Source organism: Notamacropus eugenii, chromosome 5 (assembly GCF_028372415.1).
Source record: "Notamacropus eugenii isolate mMacEug1 chromosome 5, mMacEug1.pri_v2, whole genome shotgun sequence".
In the NCBI taxonomy this organism is placed as follows: domain Eukaryota; kingdom Metazoa; phylum Chordata; class Mammalia; order Diprotodontia; family Macropodidae; genus Notamacropus; species Notamacropus eugenii.
The window spans coordinates 79,066,835-79,092,350 of NC_092876.1; the positions used below are offsets into that span (position 1 = coordinate 79,066,835).

Below are 25,516 nucleotides of genomic sequence, written 5' to 3' on the forward strand. Positions count from 1 at the left end.
TTCCTTAACTAGGTCGATTTTAGGGGATGGCAAACAGGGTTAAGGGCAGGGAGGGAACGTCACTGGGAAACAACGGACAAAGAAATGAGTAAGACATTTAAAAAAGGAAAAAAATTGTTTACTCCAGCAGTTCTCCAGGTGAACTACTAACAAGGATCAGGCCTGCAGATCTCACTCTCATTAAGTATGGAGAGCAGGGAAATTCATAATTTGGCATCAGGCACTGAATGCAATGTTTGCCTTTTTGTCACAGTCAGAACCCAAGTGTCTGCTCACAGTGTAAGCAGGTCTACTTCTAACAAAGAAAACGAAGAAACTTCAGGGAGGCCTCTCCATACCCCAGGTGATCAGAAAGAATGAAGCAGTCTTTAAAACAACCACAAAGCACCTTAAGGTGAAAACCAGGGCGAAGGGGAATGTCCCTCCAGGGAAGGACATCCTGGAGCCCTGGGGCTTGGCAGCTCTAACCCATTCAGTAAGGGCCAGAAGAGGAGATGAGCAGAGTCTGGAGGGAGCTGTGTAAAGACCTGATAAAGCAGAGAGAACTGCTGGGCTACAAGCCCTTCTTGAGACTTGTGAAAGAAACCAAGACATAGTCCCGTGAACACAGAGGTCCCAGGGCAAAGCAGCTTCATACAGCTGCTTCATACAGACTGAATCTCTCTCTCTCTCTCTCTTTCTCCTCACATACACGCACGCACACGCACACACACGCACACACACACAGCAGAATCCAGGTCGTTATCCAGTGCAGTGTGAAAACAAATTATAAAACACCAAAGAAGCAAGTCTGAAAATCTGTTACCATTTATCCAACTTTTTATGTAAATTAATAATATTAATAGCACCGAGGCTGCCAGTTCTCCAAACAGACATATACAAACAGGAGAACATTTCATATGTACACGGTCATTAAGTTATTAATTAGGTTCTTTATAAAACTCTCTACATTAGTGTCTGGGGTCCCAGGACAGGGTAGTTGCTGGGTAGTTGCAGTCACAGCCCTGCTGGGGCTGATCAGTCTGGCTGGGGGGGCTCTCCTTCCTTTGGAGAGAGGGCCCAGCTTTGGGAGTGCCAATGAGGAGCGAGTGCATTCAGTAGTCTCTGTAGTGTGTTCACTCGTTGTCTTAGAGGCCCCTGGGGACGGAGAGACCAGATGACTCCCTAGGGTGGCCTAGTTACAGGTGGACCTGACTTTCGGCCCTGAGTTCATGCTCTTGGCCTGGGCCAGTCAGGTTCCTCAGTGAAGCCTAAGGAGCAGAATGTGGGCCTCCGGGCGGCATCTCATGTTCCTAGAGGATGCTGGCCAGTTCTGTAGAGTCCGTGTCAGAGCAGCCTGAACTTCCCGCTTCTTCCCTATATGGGCAGGATAGAACAATGAGGTGGGGGATCATAGAAAATGTTCCCAGTGCCCCCGGCCTCACCTCTCCTTCCAAGAGATATGTTCTTGACCGTAAAGAAGGGTTACCTACTACTCCCTAGGCTGACCTCAGACAGATGAGGCCACAGAAGGGATTGTCCTTGTTCCCAGGAGCCTGAGATTTAGCAAGTGTCTGTGTGTGTAGAGGATATAGGTGCCTTTATCGGGCACTGGAGGCCTGCTACAATCCCCCTCCAATCTAGGGTCATACTACTCTCCCTCTCTGTCTGCCAAGAAAACCAAAAATGGGGTCACAAAGGATTGGACATGACTGAAATGATCGAACCAAAACAACGGGGCTTCTCTTTCTGGTGAGGGATATATTCAAGGAATGGAGGTGATAGTAAAAAAAAGATACTGACAAAAATTAAAAAGAAATATTTGTTGAATTATTGGTGCTAATGGCAAAACAGAATGATTTTTAGCACAGGTGTGGGTAAGCTGTGGCCTTGAGGCCTCTAGGTCCTCAAACGTGGCCCTCTGACCAACCAAACTTTACAGGACAAATCCCCTTAATGAAAGGATTTGTTCTGTAAAACTTGGACTCAGTCAACAGGCCATACCCGAGGACCCAGAAGGTCACGTATCCTTGAGGCTGCAGGTTCTCCACCCCTGATTTAGGAGAAAGGACTTTAGAATTGGAATCAAGAGAACTGGATTTGACTCTTAAAAGCTATACAGGCAGGAACAAGTCATTTTCCCTTTTTTGAACCTCAATTTTCTCATCTGTAAAGTGGAGATAAGAATTGTTCTGACTATTAACCCAACAGGGATTTTTGGGAGGAAAGCAGCTTTGAAAACTTCAAGTGCAGAAGAGCGGATTGCTATTCTCTTTAGATTTGTCCTCTGGCCCCCCCTACCCTCCCTGCTCACCCAGCTGCCCATGGCTGCCCATGGTCCACCCACCAACCCAGTGTAGGCTCTTACCTGATCACCTGCAAGGCCTTCTTGTTCTCCCGGCGTTTCTCCTCGTCAATAGGATACAGCTTGAAGACAAACAGCCCCAAAAGGATGAGGCCGATGGGCACAACAGTCACCAAAATCTTCAGAGTGAACTTGACGGCCTGAGGCTGGGAACAGCCCCTGGTCAGATAGCCTGCGAAGCTGGAGAAAGATGGGAGGCAGAAAGGTAAATGCCGAGAGCTCTTCTGGCCTCATTCAGCCCCACCTGCAAACTCCTCTCCCCAAAGAAGGGAGCCTTAAGCCAGTCACCCCAGGGATTCACTCACTCACTCGAGGCTGAGAGTGGAGATGCCCAGGGAGATGCCAGAGGCAAATTTGGTGAAGAAGACATAGAAGGAAAAGAAAATGGGCTCATGTCCCCTGGCACTGGGCTGCTTGAGATGGAAATCATCAATCACATCAGGCAGCATGGACCTACAAGGACAAGGATGCTGGTGAGAACCACGATGATTCCTGCTTCGATAACAACGTGACGTTTACAAATAACTTTCTCTAGCAACAACGCTATAAAACCTCCATGCTACAGAGCACGGAATTTGAGGCCCAGGGAGTGACTTGGTCCAAGCTTACACAGCCAGTAAGTGGCATAGACTTCTTGAACTCAGGTCTCCAGAATTTGGAAATTTCACTGTATCTACTCCAGACCTTTTATTTTACAGAAAAGGAAAATGAGGCCTACAGAAGGAGAAAGTCCTTTTTTTGCGGGGGAGAAGTAGAGAGGGGAGTTGGAGGGGTACAGAATACTCCCTCTCTTTTCATATGCAGGTATTAGGTGTTACAAATTCACAGAATGTTAGATGTGGAAGTTTACATGTATATCACCTTACCGACCATCCAACCTAACAATACCTCCTACCTTCACAGGCTTCTCATTTTACATGTAAGGCAGTTAAGACTTGGGGGATCCTAGAGGACTATACTTTGAGAGTTAGAAGGGACCTCAGAGGGTTATGGGCCATGACTCTATCTCCTCCCTCCCATTTCACAGATAAGGGAGCAAAGGTTCATGGGGATCAAAAAACCAATCATTGACCTAAAGATTTAGAACTGGAAGTCTCCTTAGAGAACATCGAGTCTAAACTCCCATTTTATTGAAGTGGAAACTGAGACCCAGAGAGGTTCAGCAATTTGCCGAAGGCAAAAAAGAAAAAAAGTGTTCTTTCAAAGCATCCCTGAAATTCTAACTTACCAAGGCAGGAGGAAGGCAGCAGCCACACTGACGCCAGCAGCCACTGCTACCACATAGGTGACGATCAGGTTACTTTCCATCAGGGCAACCAAGATGAGGAAGGGAACAGCAGACTGGGGGTGGGAGTCCAGGGTCAGTGAGTATAGTCTGATCCCTTCCCCCCCATACTCCCAGCTCCCACCTACCTCCTCCCCACTTTAGCACATTCTGCTTCCCTGGTCTGCAAGGTCCTCTCTCCTGCCTCTTCCCCGCACTGAGATCCTCCGATCCTTTAAAGCCCAACTCAGCTGCCACCTCCCCAGGCAGCCCTTTTATACAATGGGGCCCTCCATCACTGCCCCCTCACTTACTGAGATACCAAGGTACACAGCCATCTTCTTCCCAAACCGAGTTAGGAACCATTGCCAAATGGGGATGGTAAGGGTGGCTGAGAGCTGGGGACAGGGGGAAAGACAAGTGCAGGGTGAGCTGAGGGGTGGCTCCAGAGCCAGAAGGCCATATATCTGACAGGCACACATGCGCTCTTGGGTAAGAAAGGAAAGGTTGGGAGAGAGCTGAGACCTCCAGCTGATTTGGGAGAAGTGGGGCAGGGTCCAGGCTAGTAATCTCAGTTCACTTTACTATAGCAGCACTTTATAGTTCAGAATCTCTTGTGTGACATAGGTACTGCAGGTCCCATTTTACAGATGAGAAGATGGAGGCCCAAATTGGGGAAGAGACTGGTCTAAAGCTACAGAGCCAGTCAGTATCACAGCTAGAATTCAAACCCAGGTCTTTCCTTACTGGACTATAGGCAGGACTCAGACCTGCCTATAAACCCCTTGAATAACCTGAATTTTACAGAGGAAACAGGGTGGGGTCAGGGGGAGGGAATAAAATCACCCACCATCACTGTATATTCTAGTAAATTAAGCCAAGAATATGCATTTATCCTGTGAACTCAGATATATTTGCCTGTAAACTTCCTCCCCATCAAGAAGATACATCTCCACACCCCCCAACAGTGTTGGGGCACAGTTCATGAATGCCTATGCCTGGGGGCATAGCCCTGGGGTGGTGAGACCTGGGCTATAGAAGCAGCTGAAATAAAACATTTCATAACATATTATAGAAACAAGAGTCATTATTTAGATACATCTGAGTGCCTATGCCTGGGTCTCCTCTACTCCTCCCAAATTATTGGTCCTAGGACCCAGATGAGTACAGATACACACACACACACACACACACACACACACACACACACACACACACACACACACACACACACACAGTGTGGTTTTCTCATTCCCACCTCTGCCTGCCTGCTAGAGGCAGGAATAAAGGATTCCCTGTTTTCCCTGTTTTCCCTGTTTTCTGATCCTCTGGGCCCCTGGCCCCCTCCCCCTGCAGGCCTGCCCACCAGTCACAGCCAGCTCTCCTCCTCCCTGCCCTCCTCCCCCAGAGTCCTGGCCTGGCTCTCCCTGCAGCACCCCTGTGTAGGACCCACCATGATAGCCAGGAGCAGATTCTGAAACTCATTCCGGAAGCCCAGGGTATAGGTGCAGAACAAAGCAAAGTTGCCTTCCACAAGCTGGTATGGGAGAGAAGGATACCCTGAGTAGCCAGTCCTTCATCTCCCAATGCTACCCCCTCCCACATGAAGCCCCACCCGCAGGGCTCTGAGTATCTTAAGCTCCAACTCTCCTTGTACTTCTGAGAGTTGCCCTGGGGGGGCCTTCCTTCTCTGGTCACTCCTCCCTTCCTCCCTCCATCCCTCCTCCCATAGTCTTACCATGAAGGCTAGGGAGGTAAACAAAAAACCTGCGATGAGCTTGATATAGGGGCCGTGGTTCATGACCAGCCGGAGCCCTTGGAAAAAAGAAGGGGGCTGCTCCTGCTGCTTCTCACAGGGCTCTGTAGTCCAAAAGGGGGATGGAAGAAAGTGGTAAGGGGGGGCGGGGGGTGCTAAACAACAAGCCCCAGGCCTCCATTCTCCACTTCCACAGTGCAAAGGCATCAGCCCCCATACAGGCAGCCCAGATGCTCCTCAGCCAAGGTCCTGGCAGCACCTGCCGAGCACCTCGAGGCCAAGGGTACGGGGCAGAGGCTTCTTTTCTCCTCTCTTGCTCCAGGCCAAAGGGAAGAGGCCAGCCAGGCCCCCTTTTCTCTGTACTTCTGCCTGTGTGTACCGACCCAGACCACCCAGGACAAAGGGAGGGCCTCAGGGGAGCCAGCTCTAAAGCTTTGATCTTCTCCCCAAGTTTTGGGGGCCTAGAAACCAAGGCCAGAGCACAGTCTCAATCCTTGGGAAAGGGGGAGAAATAAGAAGCTCTGCTGGATGCCAGGGGGTGAAGGAGGGCATCTCCTAAGATTCTGAAACTTTGGGCCTAGAACGATACTGAGATTTGGAGCTGATCTTAGATCATCTAATCTAATTGCCTCATTTTAGAAATGAGGAAACTGAAGCCCAAGGGAAAAAGAACTTGCCCAGGATCAGCAAGTTAACTCCAAAGTCAGGCCTGAATCTTAGATACCATCTAATCCAACTGCCTACGTTTGTAAGGAGTGAGACCAGAGACCAAGAGAAGGGAGGACACTAGCCCAAGGTCACAAAAGGATTAATGGTAGGGGCTGGGACTAGGTCATTAGTGTCATCTGGGTTCAATCCACAGGCTTCCAGAGGTCAAGGGCCCCAGGCACCACGTTTTCATTCCTTCATCCCTGACCCATGCCTCTTCCCCTCTGTCCACGGCCCAACCCCCTTACCTCTGTGCTCCTGCACACCCAAGGACAAGATGACAGCACAGAGGACATAGATGGAGGCGATGACCCCAGCAGCCAGCATATAGGCATTCTTCTGTAGAGGAGAGGAAACATGGGAGAGGAGGTGAGGCAAGCCCCTGAGCAGATCAGCCCTTTCCAAGCTATGCAAAGGATGATAAATTCTGGAAACAGAGCATGGAGAGAGGGGGAAGGGGAAAGTTGTATGGGGGGGGAGTTAGTGGGCCAGGAAATGCTGGAAGTACAAAAAAAATGAAAGATGGAGGGGGATATAGAGAGGGAGGAAAAAGAGATGAAGGGAGGGAAGGAGGGAAAGAAAAAGAGGAAGAAAGAAGGAGGGGGAGAGGGAGGAAGAAGGAGGGGAAGAGAAGAGAGGGACAAAGGGGAGGGGGAGGAAGGAAGAGGGGTAGATGAAGAGGGGAGAGGGAGAGAGAGAGAGAGAGGAAGCTGAGGGGGTGAATGAGGGAGAGGGAGGGAGAGAGGGATAGGAAAGAAGGAAAGGGAGAAAGAGAGAGAGAGGAAGAAGGAGAGAGAGAAGGAAGGGGAAAAGGAGGAAAAGGGAGTGAGGGAGAGGAAGAAGTAGGAGAATTAAAACAACGGTTTGAACAGTGGGCTGTTATTCCAGAAGAACCATAACACACTAGAACTAGAAGAAACCAAAGCATTGAAAGACATTTCAGGAATCCCCAACAGCAGTCTGATCAGGAATCCCCTCTCATCTGGAACAAGAGGCCATTCGAATCCTCTCTAAGCTCTGGTCAAAGTTCTCAGCCTGGAGTATGCCAGGCCATGCTGGCCCCCTTCTGCCTTGGGTGAACTCCTCCACCGTGGGGGGATCTCCACTGCGGTGAGGGATCCGGTCTGCTGAAGTCTTCATCCCCCTCTTCTCCCTTCCTGCCCCCCCCTCCCAGCTCCTGACTCTGCACTCCCAGACCTCACCACCATGTGCCTGTCTCCCCAGTACTTCCCAATGCTCTCCTGGTTTGTGTTCCCCTTAAATGGTAGTAAGCTCTTTGAGGGCAGGGACTGTCTTTGAGATAAGCTTCTCTTTCTAGCTGGCAGCAGGACTGTGTAGGAGAAGGAGCACTACATTTGGATTCAAAAGTCCTGGGTTCAAATTCCATCTCCTCTTTTTTGAATAATCACAGTTGGAAAGTTATTTAATATAGATAGATAGACAGATAGATATAGATATAACTGTGAGACCTTGGATAAGTCATGTGATCTCACTCGTCCCCTCTGAAGGATGATGGGGTTGGACTACATGATCTCTAAGGTCCCTTTTAGCTCTAAAGCCCATGATCCTATTATCCCAGCTGGTGATCTTGAGTAGGTAGCATTTCACTGCTCTAAGCCTGTTTCCTTATCTGTAAAATGGAAATGACAATCCTTTGCCACTACTACCCCTCCTCCCCAAGCTGGCTTTGTAACCATAAAGCAGTGTACTACAGGTAAGCTAGGGCATCTAGGTGACACAGTGGATAGAGTACTGGGCTTGGAATCAGGAAGACTCACCTTCTTGAGTTCAAATCTAGCCTCTGACACTCACTAGCTGTGTGACTCTGGACAAGTCACTGAACCCTGTTTGCCTCAGTTTCCTCATTTGCAAAAATGAGCTGGAGAAGGAAATGGCAAACCACTCCAGTATCTTTACCAAGAAAACCCCAAATGGTGTCATAGATAGTAGAACACTACTGAAGACTGAACAACAACACAGGTGAGCTATGATTATCGTCAGTTCCACTGAGGCCCCTAATACCTGGGGTCTCAAGCTAAGTCTTGGATCCTGGGAGAGCCTTGGGGGGTCTCACCGTATCACTCAGGGAGCTGGTAGCCTGTGTCTGATTCACCTCCTCCATGACTATATCAGGATCTTGAATACATGGAGTGTCTACTTTGCCCACAATCTGCCCCTGAATGGCAGTGCCCAGCACTGTACCAAGCACTTCCACAGTCATCCCTGGTGACAAAAAAAAAAAAAAAAAGCAGAGGTGGTTAATGAGGCCCATCCAGGAAAAGGGAACCCCACAGGGCAAAGGGCAAGAATAAAACTTTTCCTAGAGCTCATATTCCCTATCCCACCCTAGGGAAAGGCAAGGAACTGGATCAGATGGACTTGGGAGGGGCAGATCTGAGTCGTCTGTCCCCCACCCTCCTTTGGGTAAGGGGCACTGATTTACATGAACGGACCTTGAGCTTAGTGATATGAGATACAGCTAAAGACAGAAAGAACTTACGGTATGCTGTGGCTGAATCCCGTTCACTCTGTTCTGTGCTGATAAACATGGTAAGGGCTGAGTAGGGGACATGGAAACACTGAAAGAGAAAACCTGAGGTCAGTCAATTTCCACTGGGCATGGTAATGCCCACTGGCCCCAAACAGAGTAACTTTCTTCCAGGCAGGTAGGCTTCTGATAGCAATCACATGCCTTCTTGGGCTTTCTCTTATCCAGGCCATACAGCCCCAGTCTCTTGGGTGGGTCCTTGTATGGTATAGTACCAAGCACTCTCCTCCATTTGCTTCTCCTCTCATCAATACCCTTTCTAAAATATGGCTCAGGGAACTGATCCCAATGCACCCGATGTGATCCAGCTTCCCAGACAGATGTAGCCCAGTCGGGGACAACAGGAAGGCAGCAGCACCAGCTGGGGCAGCCTTCTTGCTTCTCTCCAGAGCTCCTTCATGCCAACATCTAAGGGAACTTCTCAAAAGAGGCCAACTGAAGACAGCTCAGGTAGCAGAAAGAGCACAGGCTTAGGAACCCCAACACCTGGGCTATCTCACCTCTGCTATGGGCTGATCTGTGTGATTGAGGGGCCATTTTCTCCTCTCCGGGCCTGTTTTCTCCTTTCCAAAAGGAAGGCTTTGGACCAGATGATCTTTAAGAGACCTGGTTTCAATACCCTGAGGCCAGCTAAGTGAGAGAATCCCGGAGGGCAGGGTGGTAGGGTGGTCTCTGGGATTCAGGTCACTTTGACTTACCGTCACCAACGTCTCAAAGAGGCAGTAGAAGACCAGGTACCACAAAGCCTGGTTCCTGGGAAAATCAGGCACAAACCAGATGAGAAAATAGGCAATCACAGCCAGTGGAGTGGAAAAGATTATCCTTGGGGGAGAAAGCAGGGAATTTGGTAAGGACAGTGAGTGAGGGAAGAGCAAAGTCCTTCTATTCCATCCACCTTCCTCACCACCCTATAAGCTTAGCACTGACGATACCCATCCCTCCCTCTGTCCCTAAAGAAAAGTCAGAGGTCTTCCCTCATGCACCCTAGGCTAGGGTGGAAGGGGATATATTTCTCTAAATCTGAACATCCCAGAGTACAAGTCGAGGAAGCCCTAAGTAATGGTACGAAGAACACCTGATTAGAAGAACAAGATCAAGGGTTGACACCACTTGGCTGTATGACCTTAGGAAACTCAGTTTACCAGTCTGGGCCTCAGTTTCCCTATCTGTAAAAAAGAGGAGGATTGAAGTAGCCAATCTCTAAGGTTCTTTCCAGCTCTAAATCCTCTTATGCACTTGGCTAGAGTATGGAATGGGGCTTAAGGCTAGATCATAATCCGGAGGGGGTGGAGAAGAATTTGGGTGTTAAAAAAACAAATTGCTGAATTTATATAGCGCTTGAAGGGTTACAAAGCTCTTTCCTCACAAAAACCCTGTGAAACTGTATAGTATAGGCTAGAGAGCCCTAGATTTGGGATCAGGAGATGGACACTGCTTCTTTCCTGGTTTTTCTTTGCCAACTCATCTAACTGTGATATCCCAGCCTGATCAGCCTTAGGCCCCTCACTGAAGAATCCCAGGGAATGTAGATTCTTTAAGCTGAGATGATAGGCAGTAGGGGAAGGCCCTGACAGGCTGATATTTTTAGGGAGGACTTTGGGAGAGAGATGCTACCTAGCAAAGGTGCAAATGGAAAACATGTCTTCCAAGTTGGGTCCTGCCCACTTGATTCCTCAGTTCCTATATGAACAATATTGCTAGGCCAGCACTGCTCTCCCCCAGGGAGCTAGAAAGGTGGGAGGGTAGCCGGCCTAGACCTCCTGGAGCAGGGAGACCAGGATGCAGCAGACTTGTCCCACAGGTAGCTCCTGCCTTTCTTACAATTCTCAAGAGTGTGGGATTAACTTTGCCCTTCTGGGGATAGGTGGGTCTTCTGAGGGGGGGTAAGGGGTGTCAGTTACCTCCTCACCACAGGGAAACCCCAACCAGTATGGTGGGAAGATAGCTGAGGTTGGGCACTTGGGCTAGGAGGAAGGCAGGTTAAGGGACTACCACTGTCTCAGTCTGCCTGCCAACCAAGGAAATTCAGCTGTAGACAGAACACCAGGGAATTGTGAGATCCTTAAGAATGTGCTCATTGACCATCAGTCTTCCAAGAATTTCAAAGGCCTGGAGTAAGGGTCTCAGGACAACTCTTTCCTATTCTAGAATTGTGACTGTGATAATAAATCACTTCTCTCTGAGCCTGTTTCCCCACCTGTCAAATCCTTGGCTTTAAAGATGGTAGGTAAGTGTTCCCTTTCTAGAGATACCTCCTCCTTGTGACTTCCTCTCCAGACTGGTGAATGCCTAGCTTGGACCAGTATTTCATGCTGGGGCCCCAACCACACTCAACTCACTGTCTATACTTCACCTCCTTGCCAGCTGGGTACCCTCCCCTTCCTTCCCACCTTCTGTGGTTTTCCCTTTTTAGAATCTAAGTTCCTAGAGTGCTTGGCACCTACTAAGCAATTACTGACTTTTTATATATCTCTTCCCTCCTTTCACTGATGAGGAGGCCCTGGGGGAAGGGTCTGGACTCAAGGTCACACAGGTGATAAATAGAGCAGAATTCAGACTCCAAACCTAGTGCTCTTTCAACGATCCTTTCCCCACTGCACTGGTCAGCCAAAAAATTAAGAACATATTAAGTACCTACTGTGTGCTTTATTGTTATATGACTATTACTACTACTGCCACCGTACTATCACTACCACCACCACTACTACTGCCACCACTACTACAACTAGTTACGCACTGTGCTAGGTGCTAAGGATACAAAAACAGAACGGAAAGAGGTCCTGTCCTCAGGGAGCTTCTATTCTATCTGGGAAGACATCGTGTACACAAAATCAACACAAGATCATTTGGGTGAAGGGAAGGGGCACCTCGCTGGGTGAGGGGCAGAGCAGGAAAGTCCTCTCCAAACCTGAAAGCGCTATAGAGTTGTCTTAGTGTGGGGAGGAGGGGAGAGGGTGACATGTGCCCAGGGAAGCATCAACAGAAAGGAGCTGGCCCATTCTTAGCACCAAGGGATACTTCTCAAGCCTTGCCAGGACAGAGCCCTGCAGGGTAATCCCGGGCTTCTTCCTGGGCATGGGCATGGGCATGGGCTGAGGCTGGCACTCACTCCCCTACACACCCTGCCCCTCCCCCCTTTGCAAGCATCCACCCAGACTCCTTCCAGGGATATGGAGAGAGCCCAGAGCAAGCAGGAACCTCTGGCTGGTTGGCACGGCTTCAAGCCTGGCCACAGTGGCAGAGGAGTTTAACTGGGAGTAACCCCTGACCTCGCCCAGCTTGGGGACCAGCCCCTGACACACCCAGCTTCACCATTGGCTGGGCTGGGTGGGGAGATGCCTAGGGGCTGAACCACACCTCCTTCTTACCGGCCCATCCTGAGTCATGGCCAACCCGGTTTAGAGCCGGCTTCCCAATCTCCCTCCACCAGTGCCCCCTCCCCAGCTCCTGCCCAGCCCTGGCTCTGGCCCAAACACAGCCTGGCCAAATCACGAGATCATGGGATTTCTTGAGCTAGAAGGGACAGATCACTGAGTACAACCCTTTCCTCTTAGACAGAAGTAAAGTAAGACTTTCACAAGGGAAGTGACTTGCCTAAGGTCCCACAGCTGGGAGGTGTTGGCGGTGAGATTTTTCAGCCTCAAAACAGATCTCCTGACTCCCCTTCCCAGCCACAGGCCAGGCCTGGCCAAAGCCTGGGAGGACAAGAAGTCAGGGAGGAGGGGGCAGCGGAAGCAGGTGAAGAATGACCAGTATAAGAAAAATAAACGCCCCCAAAGTGTGCTCATCCTGGGGGGGTCTGGATCAAAGACTCTTGTCCTCAGACCTGGCCCAGAGTTGGGGCAACTGCTTGGGAAAGGAAGCCAGGCCAGGGGCGGGAAGGGCTGGCCAGACTTTTGAAGGCAGGAGGGCTAGGTGGGGGGTCCCAAGAGCCGTCTGACCCAACCAAACAGGAGGCACACCCTGCACCGCCCCCCCAAGCTCCAGGCAGGATGTCCTGTAGAGAATCATGCCCCTCCTCCTCCAACCTGTCCAGCAGTCTGTTCATTCAAGGATCATAAGATTTTAGCATTTGAAAGGACAAAAATTTAACTTGGTCCAAACCCCTCTTTTTTAGAGAGAAGGAAACCAAGGTGGGGAGGGTGGGGGGGAACGTTTTGTCCAAGGTCACAAAGGTGGTAAATGTCAGAGATAAGATTTGAACCCACGACCTCTGATGCCAAATCTAGGGTTCCTTTCACTTTTCTAGGCTTATCCAGGTCACCTCCTGGTGCAGGACACCCACACCCTGTTCTTTGCCACCTCCCTCCTCCATTCCTCAACCAATCAGGCAATAGATTAAAGCTCTTTCAGAAAAATCCTGGGGGCTGCCCATCTGGTCCTTCACTCCCTGGCATCAACCCCAAGTGCCCAGGACTTTGTTGCATACTGGTCAATAAGCAAAAAAGGGCAAGTAGGGTCAGTTAGAAGGGGAAGAACCTGAGTAGAAAGGGACCTCTTCCCCCAGACTGAAGTCCTCCTAAGCCTATGAAGAGAGCTTAGCCAAGTAGGTCTCCCCCTCCCCTTCCACATATCACAGAGGGCCAGGGGACTCTGGGGAGAAAAAGACCAGAGCACTTGGGATCATCACTTTTGGGGCTCAGGAATGCCCCAGGAATAAGAACAGGAAGACTGAATCTAAATATTATTTGGACAGAGGAGAATGCCCCAGATAATGCTGGGGTACATGCCTGGAGGACAAGCCTTAGATTACTAGCCAAGTAAGTAAAAAAGGGAAATCAGTAGGGCCTAAGTCCCAGGCACCATGCCAAGTCTGCTTGGAAGAGGACATCCTGGCTGGACTCCTATGCCAACCACAGGGGAATGACCAGGAGCTCCTTGTGAACAAGCAGAGGGGAGGCCAGGGATTGGTATTACAGGTCCTAGACCAGGGTGACAACATCCCCTAGCTGCCTAGGTCAAGCTCAGGTCAGCCCCAGGACCAGCTCCTGCGTCACGTTTCCCCACAATGACACCTGTAACCTTGGAACTTGGTTCAGCAGCACAGGCAACAGGTACACAGGCTGTTCTATGAGATTAGAGCCAGTGGGGGAAAGGGCAACAACTTAAGCACTGGGGAGGAGGGCTGGGGGGGAAAGGAAGGGGCAGGGCTAGAGGGGACAGGGAAGAGCGCTGTCTAAGGTATTTCTTACCAGGGCATCAGGCGTCCCAGGCGACTCCAGGAAGATTTGCTGATGCAAAATCCTACCAAGGGGTCAGTGATGGCATCCCAGGCACGGCCCACAAACAGAATGATGGAAGCAGAGAAGGGGTCCACCTGAACAAGGTTGGGGGAGAGACCATGAGAAAGGAAAGAACTGAGGTCAAGTGACCACCCTAAGCCTCTGAAGGCAAGCACAGAAGGCTAGAAAGCATCTCAGAGAGGGCTCTCAACCCTTTTTATATTGTGACCTCTTTGGCAGTCTGGTAAAGCCTTTAGGTCCCTTTCAGAATTATGTTTTCAAATATATAAAATGCAAAATATAATAAGGAAACCAATTATACTGAAATATGATTTATCAATTTTTTTAAACAAGTTCACAGATTCCAGGTGAAGAGCCTCTGATCTATTCCGATACTCTCACTTTGGAGATAGGGAAACTGAGGACTAGCAGGGACAATGACATATTGAAAATCACAGTGGCAGTTCATTTACTACTTTGCCATCTCATAAAGATGTGCAACTCATCTGTCTTCTTTGGATGGCCCTGCCCTGAAGTGTCCACCAGCAGCAGGAACAGGGCCCATGGTAGAGGTTGTGGCTTAAGAGAAAAAGCCTTGGCCTGGTGTTCAGGAAAGCAGATTGGATTTCAAATATAAAGACCAGGGTTCTAAGTTCACTGACTCCTTGTATGACCTTGGGAAAGTCACATAATCCCTCCAAACCTCTGCTTTCCCGTCTAGAAAGCCCAAGAGCCCCTCTCTGTCTGGAAGGCCTAGGGATACAGACTTTCAAGTTGAGCACCAGTCCCAGGTCTATGTGATGCCAGACAACCAGCCAGACCAGCCCTCAGCCTAGAAATTTTAGCAGGTTTACCTTTCCCTATAGCCAGTCAAACTGGATCCCCTCCACATTCTGCCTCAGTAACATTACTCCTTTCTCTCCCTATTCCCACAGTCACCACTCTGGTCTAGGCCCCAATCGTAGACCACCATCTGAAGCCAAAGGTTCTGTCTGGAGTCCATGCATAGATTTCTGGGGGCCTGTGAACTAGGAATGAGAAATAAATATATATTTCTTTTCACTAACCTTTAACTTCAATTTAGCATTTCCTTCAATGATTTAAAAACATGATTCTGAGGAGAAGTCCATAGGCTTCACCACACTGGTGAAAGTGAAGTATCCCTGACCTAGATTGGTACAATTTGTGTTGTTACTGACTTGTTTCTGACTCTCTGAGACCCCATTTGGGGTTTTCTTGACAAAGATACTGGAGTGGATTGCCATTTCCTTCTCCAGCTCATTTTACAGATGAGGAAACTGAGGCAAGCAAGGTTAAGTGACTTGCCCAAGATCACATAGCTAGTAAGTATCTGTGGTCACCTTAGAACTCAGAGCATCAGACCTGGAGTCAGGAAGACCTACTACGCCTCCTATCTGCCCTACTAGTATGTTTCGTCCTTTGTTGCCAAAGAAGACCGTGCCATCAGAGAAATAATGACATGACTTGCACTTGGCTTTTGTTTTGAGTGAGGGAGGACTGTGCAGGTCACCAGGCTCACTTCTCCTCCAGAGCCATCTGAATCCAGTGACCAGATATTCATCAGGATGACTGGAGATGACCCAGGATGAGGCAGTTGGGGGTAAGTGACTTGCCCAAGGTCATACAGCTAGTGAGTGTCAAGTGTCTGAGGTGAGATTTGAACTTGGGTCCTCCTGACTCCTGCACTGGTGCTCTATCCACTGCACCACCTAGCTGCCCCCCCCCCCCCACTAGTACTACTACTAACAAGTAAAAATGATCGATTAATTGGTTGATTGATTAAGAATAGTAATCATAATAGGATTTAAATGTAGAATGGGAAGAGATCTTAAAGGTTTCCTCACCCACTCCCATAATTTTACAGCTGAGGCCCAGAGAGATAAAGTAACTTGCCTAATGTCACACAGGGATGAAGTGGTAGAGTTGGGTTTCAAACGCAGGTCCTATAACTCCAAATTCAACTGGGCCAGAAGCATTTTTTAAAGTGTCTACTATATGCCAGGCACTGTGTTGGGCATTCCAAAAAATGAAATAATTTCTGTCCGTGAAAAGATTATTCAAAGGAAATCTATCCTCTCTAGTACACATCATCACATTCAAGGGTGTGCTGATAAACGTTTAACAAGCAGTTGGGCGGGGCGCAACATACATGCAGGACATACTTTTAAGTTTAATTTGCTTTACTAACATTTTCTCCATCTTTCTTAAACCTAGACAATCAACAAGCTAATAAATCAAGTCCTGATTTGGGGCATTTATCAATTTCCAAAATATGAAAGCTCACCTTGGAAATTTAATAATCAGCTCTAAGAGACAGCTTAAGCTGGCTCTAGTACACCCCTGTTAGAAATCACCTTTACAGAACCTAAATCCCATTTGCTCCAAACAGCTTTATGTGTTAGGTCATGGAGAGAATGAACCTGGGGATGAGCTGGTTCAGGAAATTCCCACTGGAGAAACTTCCTATACTAATGCAAACAGGCTTGGGCTCTGCAAGTGATAATCCTAGGTAGTTACCTTGGAATGATTCAGTCTAAAACTGTTAGCATGGCTCTCTTTCCCTACTCTGCCATGTTGTATCAGCCCCAAACAAAATAGGCAGAACAAGTATTAGTATCCCCATTTTACAGAACTGGAAACTAAGGCTCCCAGTGTCAGAGACACCTGAAGTATACACATCCATTAAGGGAGGCTGGGTGGCATATAATGAGTAAAGTGCTGGATTTGCTGAGTTCAAATCTTGGTTTGGCCACTGACTCATTGTGTGACCCTAGGCAAGTCATTTCTGGAGCTCAGATATTCATCTGTAAAACTGGGGGGCTGGCTTCTGAGATTCCTTCTAGCTATAGATCTCTGGTTCTCTGGTCTGCTCACGCACCAACCTAATGAAGCTTTCTGACTCTCCTAACACCTTACGTATCATTACTAGAATGGCTCTATGGAATTTTATGGTTTGCAAAGCATTTTCCTTATACCAGCCAAGAGAGGTAGGTGGCATGAGGGGTAGCTATTTCTTTAGAGAGATGGGGGAAGTAGAGGGGAAGGGAAGAAATAAACGTTTATATGGTGCTTCTATGTGCTGAGTGTAGTGTAAGCCTTACTAGAAAAGAACTTACTAAAAAACCTTCAATAGCTCCCCACTGCCTGGTATTCAAGGTTCTCTATAACCTGGTCCCACTTTAGCTGTGTCCAAGGAGAATACAATGCACGAAGGGGTAGGGAACCTGAGGTCTCAAGGTCACATGTGGGATACAAATGATACCTTGTGCTCCAGCCAGGCTGACTGGTCCTCACTGTCTGAGTACATCCGTTCTCCCCCTTCCCCTCCCCCCATACTCCCTAACTCCAGGCTTTGGCTCTCTTCACTTAACCTCTTCTCTATCATCCTCTATGATCACATCTGCCTTCAAGTGCCTCCTTTTCCAAGAAACTTGCCCAGGAAGCTCCCAGTGATTTCCTCCTTCTCTGTCCTCTTATAGCCCTTATGTGGAAGACAGTCCTGGCCTGAAGTCATGATTTCAAGCCCGGGAGAGCTAGGTGAGCTTGGGTAAATCACTTCCTTCTGTGAGCCCAGTTTCTTCATCTGAAGAATGAAAGAAAACAATATTTCCAGCATCCCCTCCATTACAGGGCTGAAAACCTTAAAAAAATGAGTCCTTAAGAAAAACCCCACTACAGAAATGAGAGCTTTTACTGGCTATAATAACAGTCATTATGACCTGGTTTTCTCTTCCCACCTGGACTGTTCCTGTATGACAATAACCATTTCTTACACTTCATTGACAGCACCCAAGAACTCCTGATGTAGGAATTTTCTCCTTCCAACAGCCCCTCACCACTTCACTGACTGGGACAACAGAAGAAAATGAAGAAACTAGTTATGGCACTCAGAGGTTAAGAGACCTTCCTAAGATCACTCAGCTAGTGGGGGATGGAGGGGGATTTGAAATCAGGTCTTTATATTTGCAAAGGACCCATGATGAAAAATGTTATCTATCTCCAGAGAGAGCTGATGAACTCTGAATGTAGATTGAAGCCCATTTTTTCCACTTTATATTTCTCGGTTTTTTGTGTGTTATTTTTTTGCACCATGGCTAATATAGAATTAAGTTTTGCATGACTTCATATCACATTACTTGCCTTTGCAGTGTATGGGGAAGGAACAGGAGGGAGTCCTACCCTAAATAACCTTCTAGCCTTCTTCAGAGTTAGGTAGGACAGTGGGGCTAGATGGCTCAGTGGATAGAGCACTGGGCCTAGAGTGAGGAAGACTTCTCTTTTCGAGTTTAAATTTACTAATTTATCTTTCACTAGCTGTGTGACCTCAGTTCTTCATCTGTAAAATAAGCTGGAGAAGGAAATGGCTAACCATTCCAGGATCTTTACCAAGAGTTGGACACAACTGAACAACAACGCATAGAACAACTACAAAGATAGTACAATGAATGGAGCGCTAAACCTGGAATTAGGAAGACCTGAGTTCAAATGCTCCATTAGTTGTGTGATCTTCAGCCTCAGTAGAGGGTATATCCCCATTCTGTAATATGGGGATAATAATAGCAACTATGTCCCAGGGCTGTTGTGAGGATCAAATAAAATAATGTTTGTAAGATGTTTTTGCAAACCCTAAAGTACTGTTACTGTTTGCTGTCATTATTAAGATTATCATTATCTCGCACTCTTCAAAACTTAAGGTATCTCTGTCCCCTCTACAATTCCTACACTTTCCCATTTCTGTCCTCCCATAGATAGTCCCTAGGCTTGGAATTCCTTCTCCTGTCCTTTTCTGTCAGTCTTATCTGGGCTTTAAAGAGTTAGCTCCAAGCTTCCTGGAAGGAGATACAATTCAATATAATCCTCACTTTTCACCTTAAGAATCCTTCTGTTATTTTCAGTCATTTGTAACTCTACATGACCTCATTTAGGGTTTTCTTGGCAAAGATACTGGAGTGGTCTGCCATTTCCTTCTCCAGCTCATTTTACAAATGAGGAAACTGAGGCAAATTGGGTTAAGTGACTTGCCCAGGGTCACACATCTAGTTTTGAACTCAGGAAAATGAGTCTTCCTGACTCCAGGTCCCAGCGATCTATTACTATATGGTGGTGATGATGGTGATGGTGGTGGTGGTGGTGGTGGTGGTGGTGGTTTGTCCTTCCACTGCAACACCTAGCTGCCCAAAGAATGCTTAGTTTTTTCCAAAACTCATTTCCAATGCCACCAGGAGGTCTTCCCTGCTTTTCCCACCAGAGCTGGTGTCTCTCCCTTAAATTAGCTCGTATATATCTGGCATTTACTTTCTATCAAACTGGCTGCTTCCTCAGATAGGACGGAAATACTAGAGATCGAAGACTGCTTCTGTTTTGCTGCTGCATACCCAAGGCATAGCACAGTGCTGGCCTCTGAAGAAGGTGCTTAAATATTGATGAAGTCATAGTAGAAAGAGAAGCAGACTGGGAGGTAGAAATCCTGGGGGCTGGAGCTGGGGTGGGGGTTCATTCTGGATCTGCCCCTTACAGCTGCGTGACCCTCAGCCAAGTGTTTTTCCTCCCAGAATTTCAGCTTTCTTCACTTATAGAATTGAACTAATAATCTTATCCAACATCTATCAAGGAAAAGAAACCACTCTGCAAATGTTAAATCGCCACCCAAATGGAGTTGTCCTGAGCCCCTCCCTCTCCTAGCTCTTGGTGTAGAGTTCTCCGGTCAAGGCTCCCAGCCTGGCCTTTTCTCTAGAATCTGTAAACATCTGATTGCCACCTGATGTCTGAAATTGAATTGCTGGGCTCTGAACTCCCTGAGGACAGGACTTAATCTTTCAGTTTGTCCTCCCCTTAGGGGTTCAATAAATCCTTGCTGAACCCACTTCAGCTTGGCTTCTTCCTTCCTTCCTCTCTCTGCCTCAGTTTCCTATCTGAAACACAGGCCCAAGAGCCACTGAGAAGAAAGCACTTTTTAGAATAAGTTATCTGCCCCTTTAGCTGGGTTTCTGAAGTAGAGAGGTCCCTGTGGCTTCCTCTGCTTGAGAAAAAAGGGTCAGTCATCCCCCAAGCAACGTCCCATCATCTTCTGGGGAAATCAACTCAACTTCACATTCTGCCTTTCCTCAGAAGACTAAGCAAAGCATTCCCAGAAGAGGCAGTACCCCTGCCAGGAGCATGGAGGATGGGCTAGGTTGGGCCTGGCACCAAATGCAGCTTGGATGGGCTCCGGCACTACTGCCCTCTCAGAGTTTCAGTGCTCCAGTTCCCAGCCTCCTCTCCCCACTGGAGGTGGGGGGAAAGGGGTCAAACTCACCCTTCCCCATTGTGCTAACAGCCACTCCCTGAAAATCCCATGCCAAGGACCCTGCTTGCCCCTAAGCCAGGGACACAGTGTGCCCATCTCTTCTTGGAACAAACTGATCAACCGCTACCAACAAGCAGGTTTCCCTCTGCTGACCCCCTCCTCACCAGGCCCACACTTATCCCTACTCCCTTACACCCCCTGCTTCCTTTCACCAATGGCAATTGGAGGGAGGAACCATTTGTAGTCATCCCATCCTCTTTCCACCACCACTCCCATCTTCATCTGTGCTTGCCTTTAGAACAAGAATAACCAAGGGCCAGGAAGCCCTCTCTCACATTATTTTTGCGGGGATAGGGTCTTCCAATTGCCAAGCATCCAGGACTCAGAAAGACCTGAGTCTGAATCCTCCATCAGACACTAGCTATGAGATCCTAGGCAAGTCACTTAACCCTGCTCAGCCCATGTCTTTCTCTTTAAAATGGAGGTAATAGCAGCATCTACCTCCCAAGGTTGTTGTGAGAATCAAATGAGATGACACACATAGTACTTTACAGCCTTAAAGTGTTACAGACATTTTAAAATCAGCAGTTGAAAGAAGGCTCTGTCCCTGACTGGCTTTATGACTTTAGACAACTCCCTTACGGTCTCTGGGTCTCAATTCTCCATCTGTCAGTAGACCGTAACATCTTAAGACAACCTAGGTTCATGATCCCTCCTAGCTCTGACATTCTATGTTCTAAAGTCCTTGCCACCTCTAATATCCTGTGCTCTCATGAGCCTCCCAGCTCTCTGACCTTCAGAGAAAAGGAACAGGGAAAGGGAGGGCACAGGGCAGGCCCATCACTTTAGAGTCCATGGTACCCAGGACCACCCTAGAGCCAAGAGCACTCACCTGAGCCACATCCAGCAGGTAAATCTGGAGGAAGAAGCCCAGAGCACAGCCCGTGATCTGGTAGGGAGCGCCCCCCACAGCATAGCAGAGCTTACTGCAGACGGTCAACTTCTTGGCCCTATCCTTCTGTAAGGGAGAGGAAGCAGTTCAATGGGGTTTGTCCAGCAAGTACCCATCAGACCCTATGTTCCCTGCCCCCCTCCCCAGGGTCAGCAAGCTGCCTTTGCACAATCCCTCCCCCAGTCCAACAAGCTCTGGTTTTCCATCCCCTCCCTTCTCCCATTCACAGCCAGGACACTCCTCACTTTGAGGAGAGACAAGGAAAGAAATGTTCACTTCTAGAGATTGGGGGAAGGGAGAAGAGGAATGGTAAATAACAGGAAAAGAGGTAGGAAGGAAAGAGATGTGATTTTTACTTATCTCCACTCCTAAGCAGGGTCTTTAACTTTTGGGCTAACCTAAGGGTTCTTCTCCCCCCATACCCTATCCCCTAGGCCAAGAACAGGCGCTAGCCAGATGAACACACTCTATGGTATAAGGGAAACAGAGCAAGTTCCAGCAGCCCAACCAGTCCTTTGCCTAGCACTGTCACAACTTGAAAATGCTCTTCAAAGCATTTGGGACCTGGGCCCAACCCCACCCCCACCCACTAACCCAGGACCAGATCCCATTCACCATTATCTTAAATAGACCTGTCTATAAGGGCTGAGGGGAAGCCTGGCCCAGGGCCTCAGCCCTATAAGCCTAGGCTTACAGCTGCTTCCTTCCATCTGGTCAGTCAAGGTCTCTACAGCCCCTAGCAAGGGGTGGGGGTTGGGCTGGTGCCCAAGAACAAAAATCCACCCCAAGTCTCCAGGAACCTCTAGGGCCCAGGGACTTCGCAGGGAATGGGGGAGGGTGCAGAGTTCCCCAGAGTTGGAATGGATGATGTTCTCTAGTCTGTCGTAAGTGGTCATTAAGAACTGTTCCCAACACTAGGAGCCCTAGCTCAGCCCCTCAAGCTACCTTGAGATCTCCTGTTTAGGCTTCCCTGCTAGGATTTCTAGGAAGGCAAAGGCTTGGTCTCATCTAAACTACAGCTGTCCACTATCCTTAGTGGGAACTTAATAAATGCTTGTTGAACTGAATGACATTGGGCTCTTCCTGCTTCAACCTGCCCTCCCCCCCTCTCCTTCAGAGAGCTCAAACCTTGAATTTTGTAGCCAGGTCAGCCACCAGCTCTCACTCTAGTCTGTGGGTAGGTTACTTTCTATCCCTGGACTTCAGTTTCCACCTCTGCAAATGAACTGAATGGCCTCCAATTTGACTATATGAGGGCACGGATGGCTTGACTAAATTCTTTCCCAGGTTTTGGCGCACAGTAGGCACTTAAACTGAAACTATAAGGTCTTTTCCAACCCTGAGCTTTGAAAGGGGGTGGTGGGGGTGGTGATGGTGATGGAATGGCGTGTTGAGACGAGACCACAGGGGCAGAAAACTAGGATTACTCATCATGGGCGGATTAATAGCTGAGGTGGGAGCCCCTTCAGAGGAGTAATTAATAAAATTAGAAGGTAAAGACAGTCATCTCAGAATTCCAGTCCAACTTCCCTGCCAGCTCTCCCAAGCAGTTGGGGGTGGGAGGTGGCGAGCGGTCCTGCCCAAGACCCTCTGCCCCAGCAAACCTAGGCTCCAAGCAGCTCCTAGAAGGGAGGAGGGAAGGGGCTGGAGGGGGCCGCAGGGGGCAGACAAGAGACAGATGCCCGGCCTAGCCCAACCCAAGGCACAGTAGTCCGCTTCTAAAATTAATTCGAGAGCCCCAGGAATGGGCGGATACTGGGAGTGGTGGAGACACCACCCAGCCTCGGCAGGAGAGAGGGACGGGAGGTAGGACAAGGCAGCCTCAGGGTCTGAGCTGAGCGGCTGCGGGCTGTGCGTCCCAATCACCCGGACTGGATAGGACAGTGCGTCCCAACAGCCCAGACTCTGCAACCCCACAACTTTCCCAGGACACAGATATGAGCAGGCAGGAGCCAGAGCAGCCTCTGAGCATCCCCAGCCCCCTCCAGATGGAGTAGGGGAGCTAGTGGAGCTAAGCTAAGCCTTCCCCTCCATCTCTGCTCCATCCCTCCGTTGTTCTGCTACGCTCGGCACGACTCAGCCTTGTCCCCTTTAAGAACGGCGCCTCTGTTCTTCTTATGAATGAACTCGGCTGAGAAGGGAAGGCCGAATCCCAGGTCCTGGAATCTCGATTCTGGGTCCTATATGCCCAATTGGTGGCTACAGGGCTTCGAGAGCCGGGATGTGAGTCACTCACCACCACATGGAGCTGGAAGCCGGCCGGCCACGTTACTCCAGAAAAGAGAGGAAGAAGGAGTGGGGTGGAGTTGTTCTCCTGCTCCAGCCCCCTGCCTCCCCCAGCTGGAACGAAACCAGGACCCCCAACCTGACGCCACCGTATCTGCCCCCTCTTCCCCCGGTACCCCACTCAACCCTGAGCCTCCGGAGAGTAGACAGGCCCCCTCTGGTTCCTTCTACTAATCATTCTTCCTTTTGGGTAGCTCTGTGCTCACTCTGCCAGCCACGTCCGACCTCTTCCCTAAGCAGTCCACCGAAAAGCTGAGGACTCTTTCTACATCCTTGGCCCCGAGATGGAACCTGCCCTCCTCCCCATCCTGCTCTAAGAATCATGCTCTCGCCTCTCTAACTCTGTGCCCCCTCCCCGAGACCTCCTCCAGCCCTTTAGTGTCCCATAATTCTATCCCCCCACACCTCCTTATCATCCCTATCTCCAGACTTATGCTTTCCACCTGTACTCCCCCTTCCACCGCAGCCCCTTAAGCTGAAGCTGATCCCTTTTCCCTGAACCCTTCCCCTCTTGTTCTTATCGACCCTAAATTTATTCTGCCCCGCTCCATATATTCTTCCCCAGGTCCACAGCCACCACCACCTGCTCCCCTTTCTCCTAACGAAAATCTCTGCCCCTTTCTCGCTGTGCTGTACGTCTCCAATTCTCTCAGCTCTGTGTCCCGTGATTCTGTCCCCCAGATACGGGGCTCCCCATCCTCCAGCTTCGGGCCTCCAGGCTCCCCTAGACTTCTACCCTTTCCATCGTCTGTTCCTCGTATGTCCCCCCCCTTCCGCAACGTGTCCCTCACAACTGCCACCACATGCCACTCTATCCCTCCAGCTATTTGCCACCCCCGAACCTGTGATCCTCTAACCCTGAGCCGCCGTCATCCTTGCCTCAGTCACTCAACACCATCCTCCATCCCTACTGTGCCCTCCTCACCTGAGTCCGGCCATTCTCCTCGCCCCGGAGGATGCCCGGGGGTAGCAGCCCGGTGGCTGAACCGCTCTCTGCGCCCTTGCCTTTGGCCATGGCCAGGATCAAGCAGCGCTGAGGCTCCTGGGGCCGCGCTCGGCTTTGAATGAAACGCAAGGGGAAGCAAAGCGCCAGGCGGCGGAGCCGGCAAAGAGCTCTCTGCCGCCGGCTTTCTTTCTTTCTTTTTCCCCCGCCTGCTTATGAGTGAATGTGTGTGTGCGTGTGCGTCCGCGTGTGTGCTTCCCTACCCCGCCTCCCCTTGGTCTTTTCCCGACTTTCCCTCCTCCGCCTCCTTCTCCCTTCTTAAGGACCTGGCTCTCAGGTCCGCCCCCCTGCCAATCATCGAGTCCTGCCTCCGGCTCCGCCCCGGGCACTGGCCCGACCTGGCTCGCGGATCCCGGATCTCTTACGATGCCCGCAGCTCCTGGGCAGATTCTTAGCACACTTCCTGGCTCCTTTTGTCCTTCCTTCACCTGGTGCCTGAGGGAGCTTGCACCCAACGCTGAGGAGCCGTCCAGTGCCGGGTGCGAGAGCTGCACCACAGTTCTATTATTCTTCCCTGGGAGAAAAAGGACCTTGGTGTCCGAGTTCTGAGAATCCCATTCGCAGTCTTGAGGCCAAAGGAAGGGCCCCCTTCAGAGCCCAGGCTGCTCCCTAGGGCAGCTGCCACGATCCTCGGGCATCTCCTGGAACAGCGGGTCACTCACCCTCCATTTGAGCTTCCTAGGCCTGATCTCCTCAGCCCCGCGGAGCCACTCTCCAAGCTTTTACAGCATTAAGTGTCTGCTAAATAAGATCTGAGCTGAAATTCGGCCTCAGACACTTACAGTGTGACCCTGGGCAAGTCCTGTAACTCCTATTTGCCTCAACTCCTCTTCTGTAAAATGGGGACACTGGAGAATGAAATGGCAAACAAATCCAAGGGGTCACTGAGAGTCAGACGGGGCTGAACAACCCCAAAAAACAAGTGCTAGGCCCCACGAAGACCAGAGGAAAACTAGCCCTTGCCCTCTGGAGTTAATAGAATACATACATTCTATTGGGGGATACTATATGGAAATAGGCTTATACATGATAATGTGAGAGGGAGTGAAAGAGCCCCTGCCCCAGGAGTTTAAATCCTGCGGAGGGATACTCTATGGAAATTAGAGATAATGGGGAAGTGAGAGGG

At 49.5% G+C, this 25,516-nt stretch overlaps 1 protein-coding gene across 2 annotated transcripts; it reads right to left on the reverse strand.

The window, feature by feature from the left end:
• Positions 1-801: 801 nt before the first annotated feature.
• MFSD2A (MFSD2 lysolipid transporter A, lysophospholipid) lies at positions 802-24,625 on the reverse strand. Of its 2 annotated transcripts, XM_072609936.1 has the most exons (14): positions 24,313-24,625; positions 21,042-21,167; positions 13,813-13,937; positions 9,319-9,442; positions 8,573-8,651; positions 8,147-8,295; positions 6,321-6,411; positions 5,347-5,468; positions 5,062-5,145; positions 3,923-4,006; positions 3,573-3,685; positions 2,654-2,797; positions 2,348-2,524; positions 802-1,356 (listed from the first exon to the last, which is right to left on the reverse strand). In XM_072609936.1, exons 1-14 carry the CDS (start codon positions 24,400-24,402, stop codon positions 1,293-1,295), a joined length of 1,572 nt encoding a protein of 523 aa, XP_072466037.1. In that variant the 5' UTR covers positions 24,403-24,625; the 3' UTR covers positions 802-1,292. The 2 variants fall into 2 exon arrangements, with proteins under 2 accessions (XP_072466037.1, XP_072466038.1); XM_072609937.1 differs by lacking the exon at positions 802-1,356 and having other exon boundaries at positions 2,434-2,524; positions 2,650-2,797.
• Between the last annotated feature and the right edge of the window lie 891 nt (positions 24,626-25,516).

Excerpts from the sequence above, each read along its gene's own strand:
- MFSD2A (XM_072609936.1), bottom strand. The coding sequence starts at position 24,402 with ATGGCCAAAGGCAAGGGCGCAGAGAGCGGTTCAGCCACCGGGCTGCTA. Across the intron at positions 21,168-24,312 it reads AGGAGAATGGCCGGACTCAG|AAGGATAGGGCCAAGAAGTT; the intron begins GTGAGGAGGGCA and ends TCTCCCTTACAG. Across the intron at positions 8,296-8,572 it reads GGATTCAGCCACAGCATACC|GGATGACTGTGGAAGTGCTT; the intron begins GTAAGTTCTTTC and ends TTTTGTCACCAG.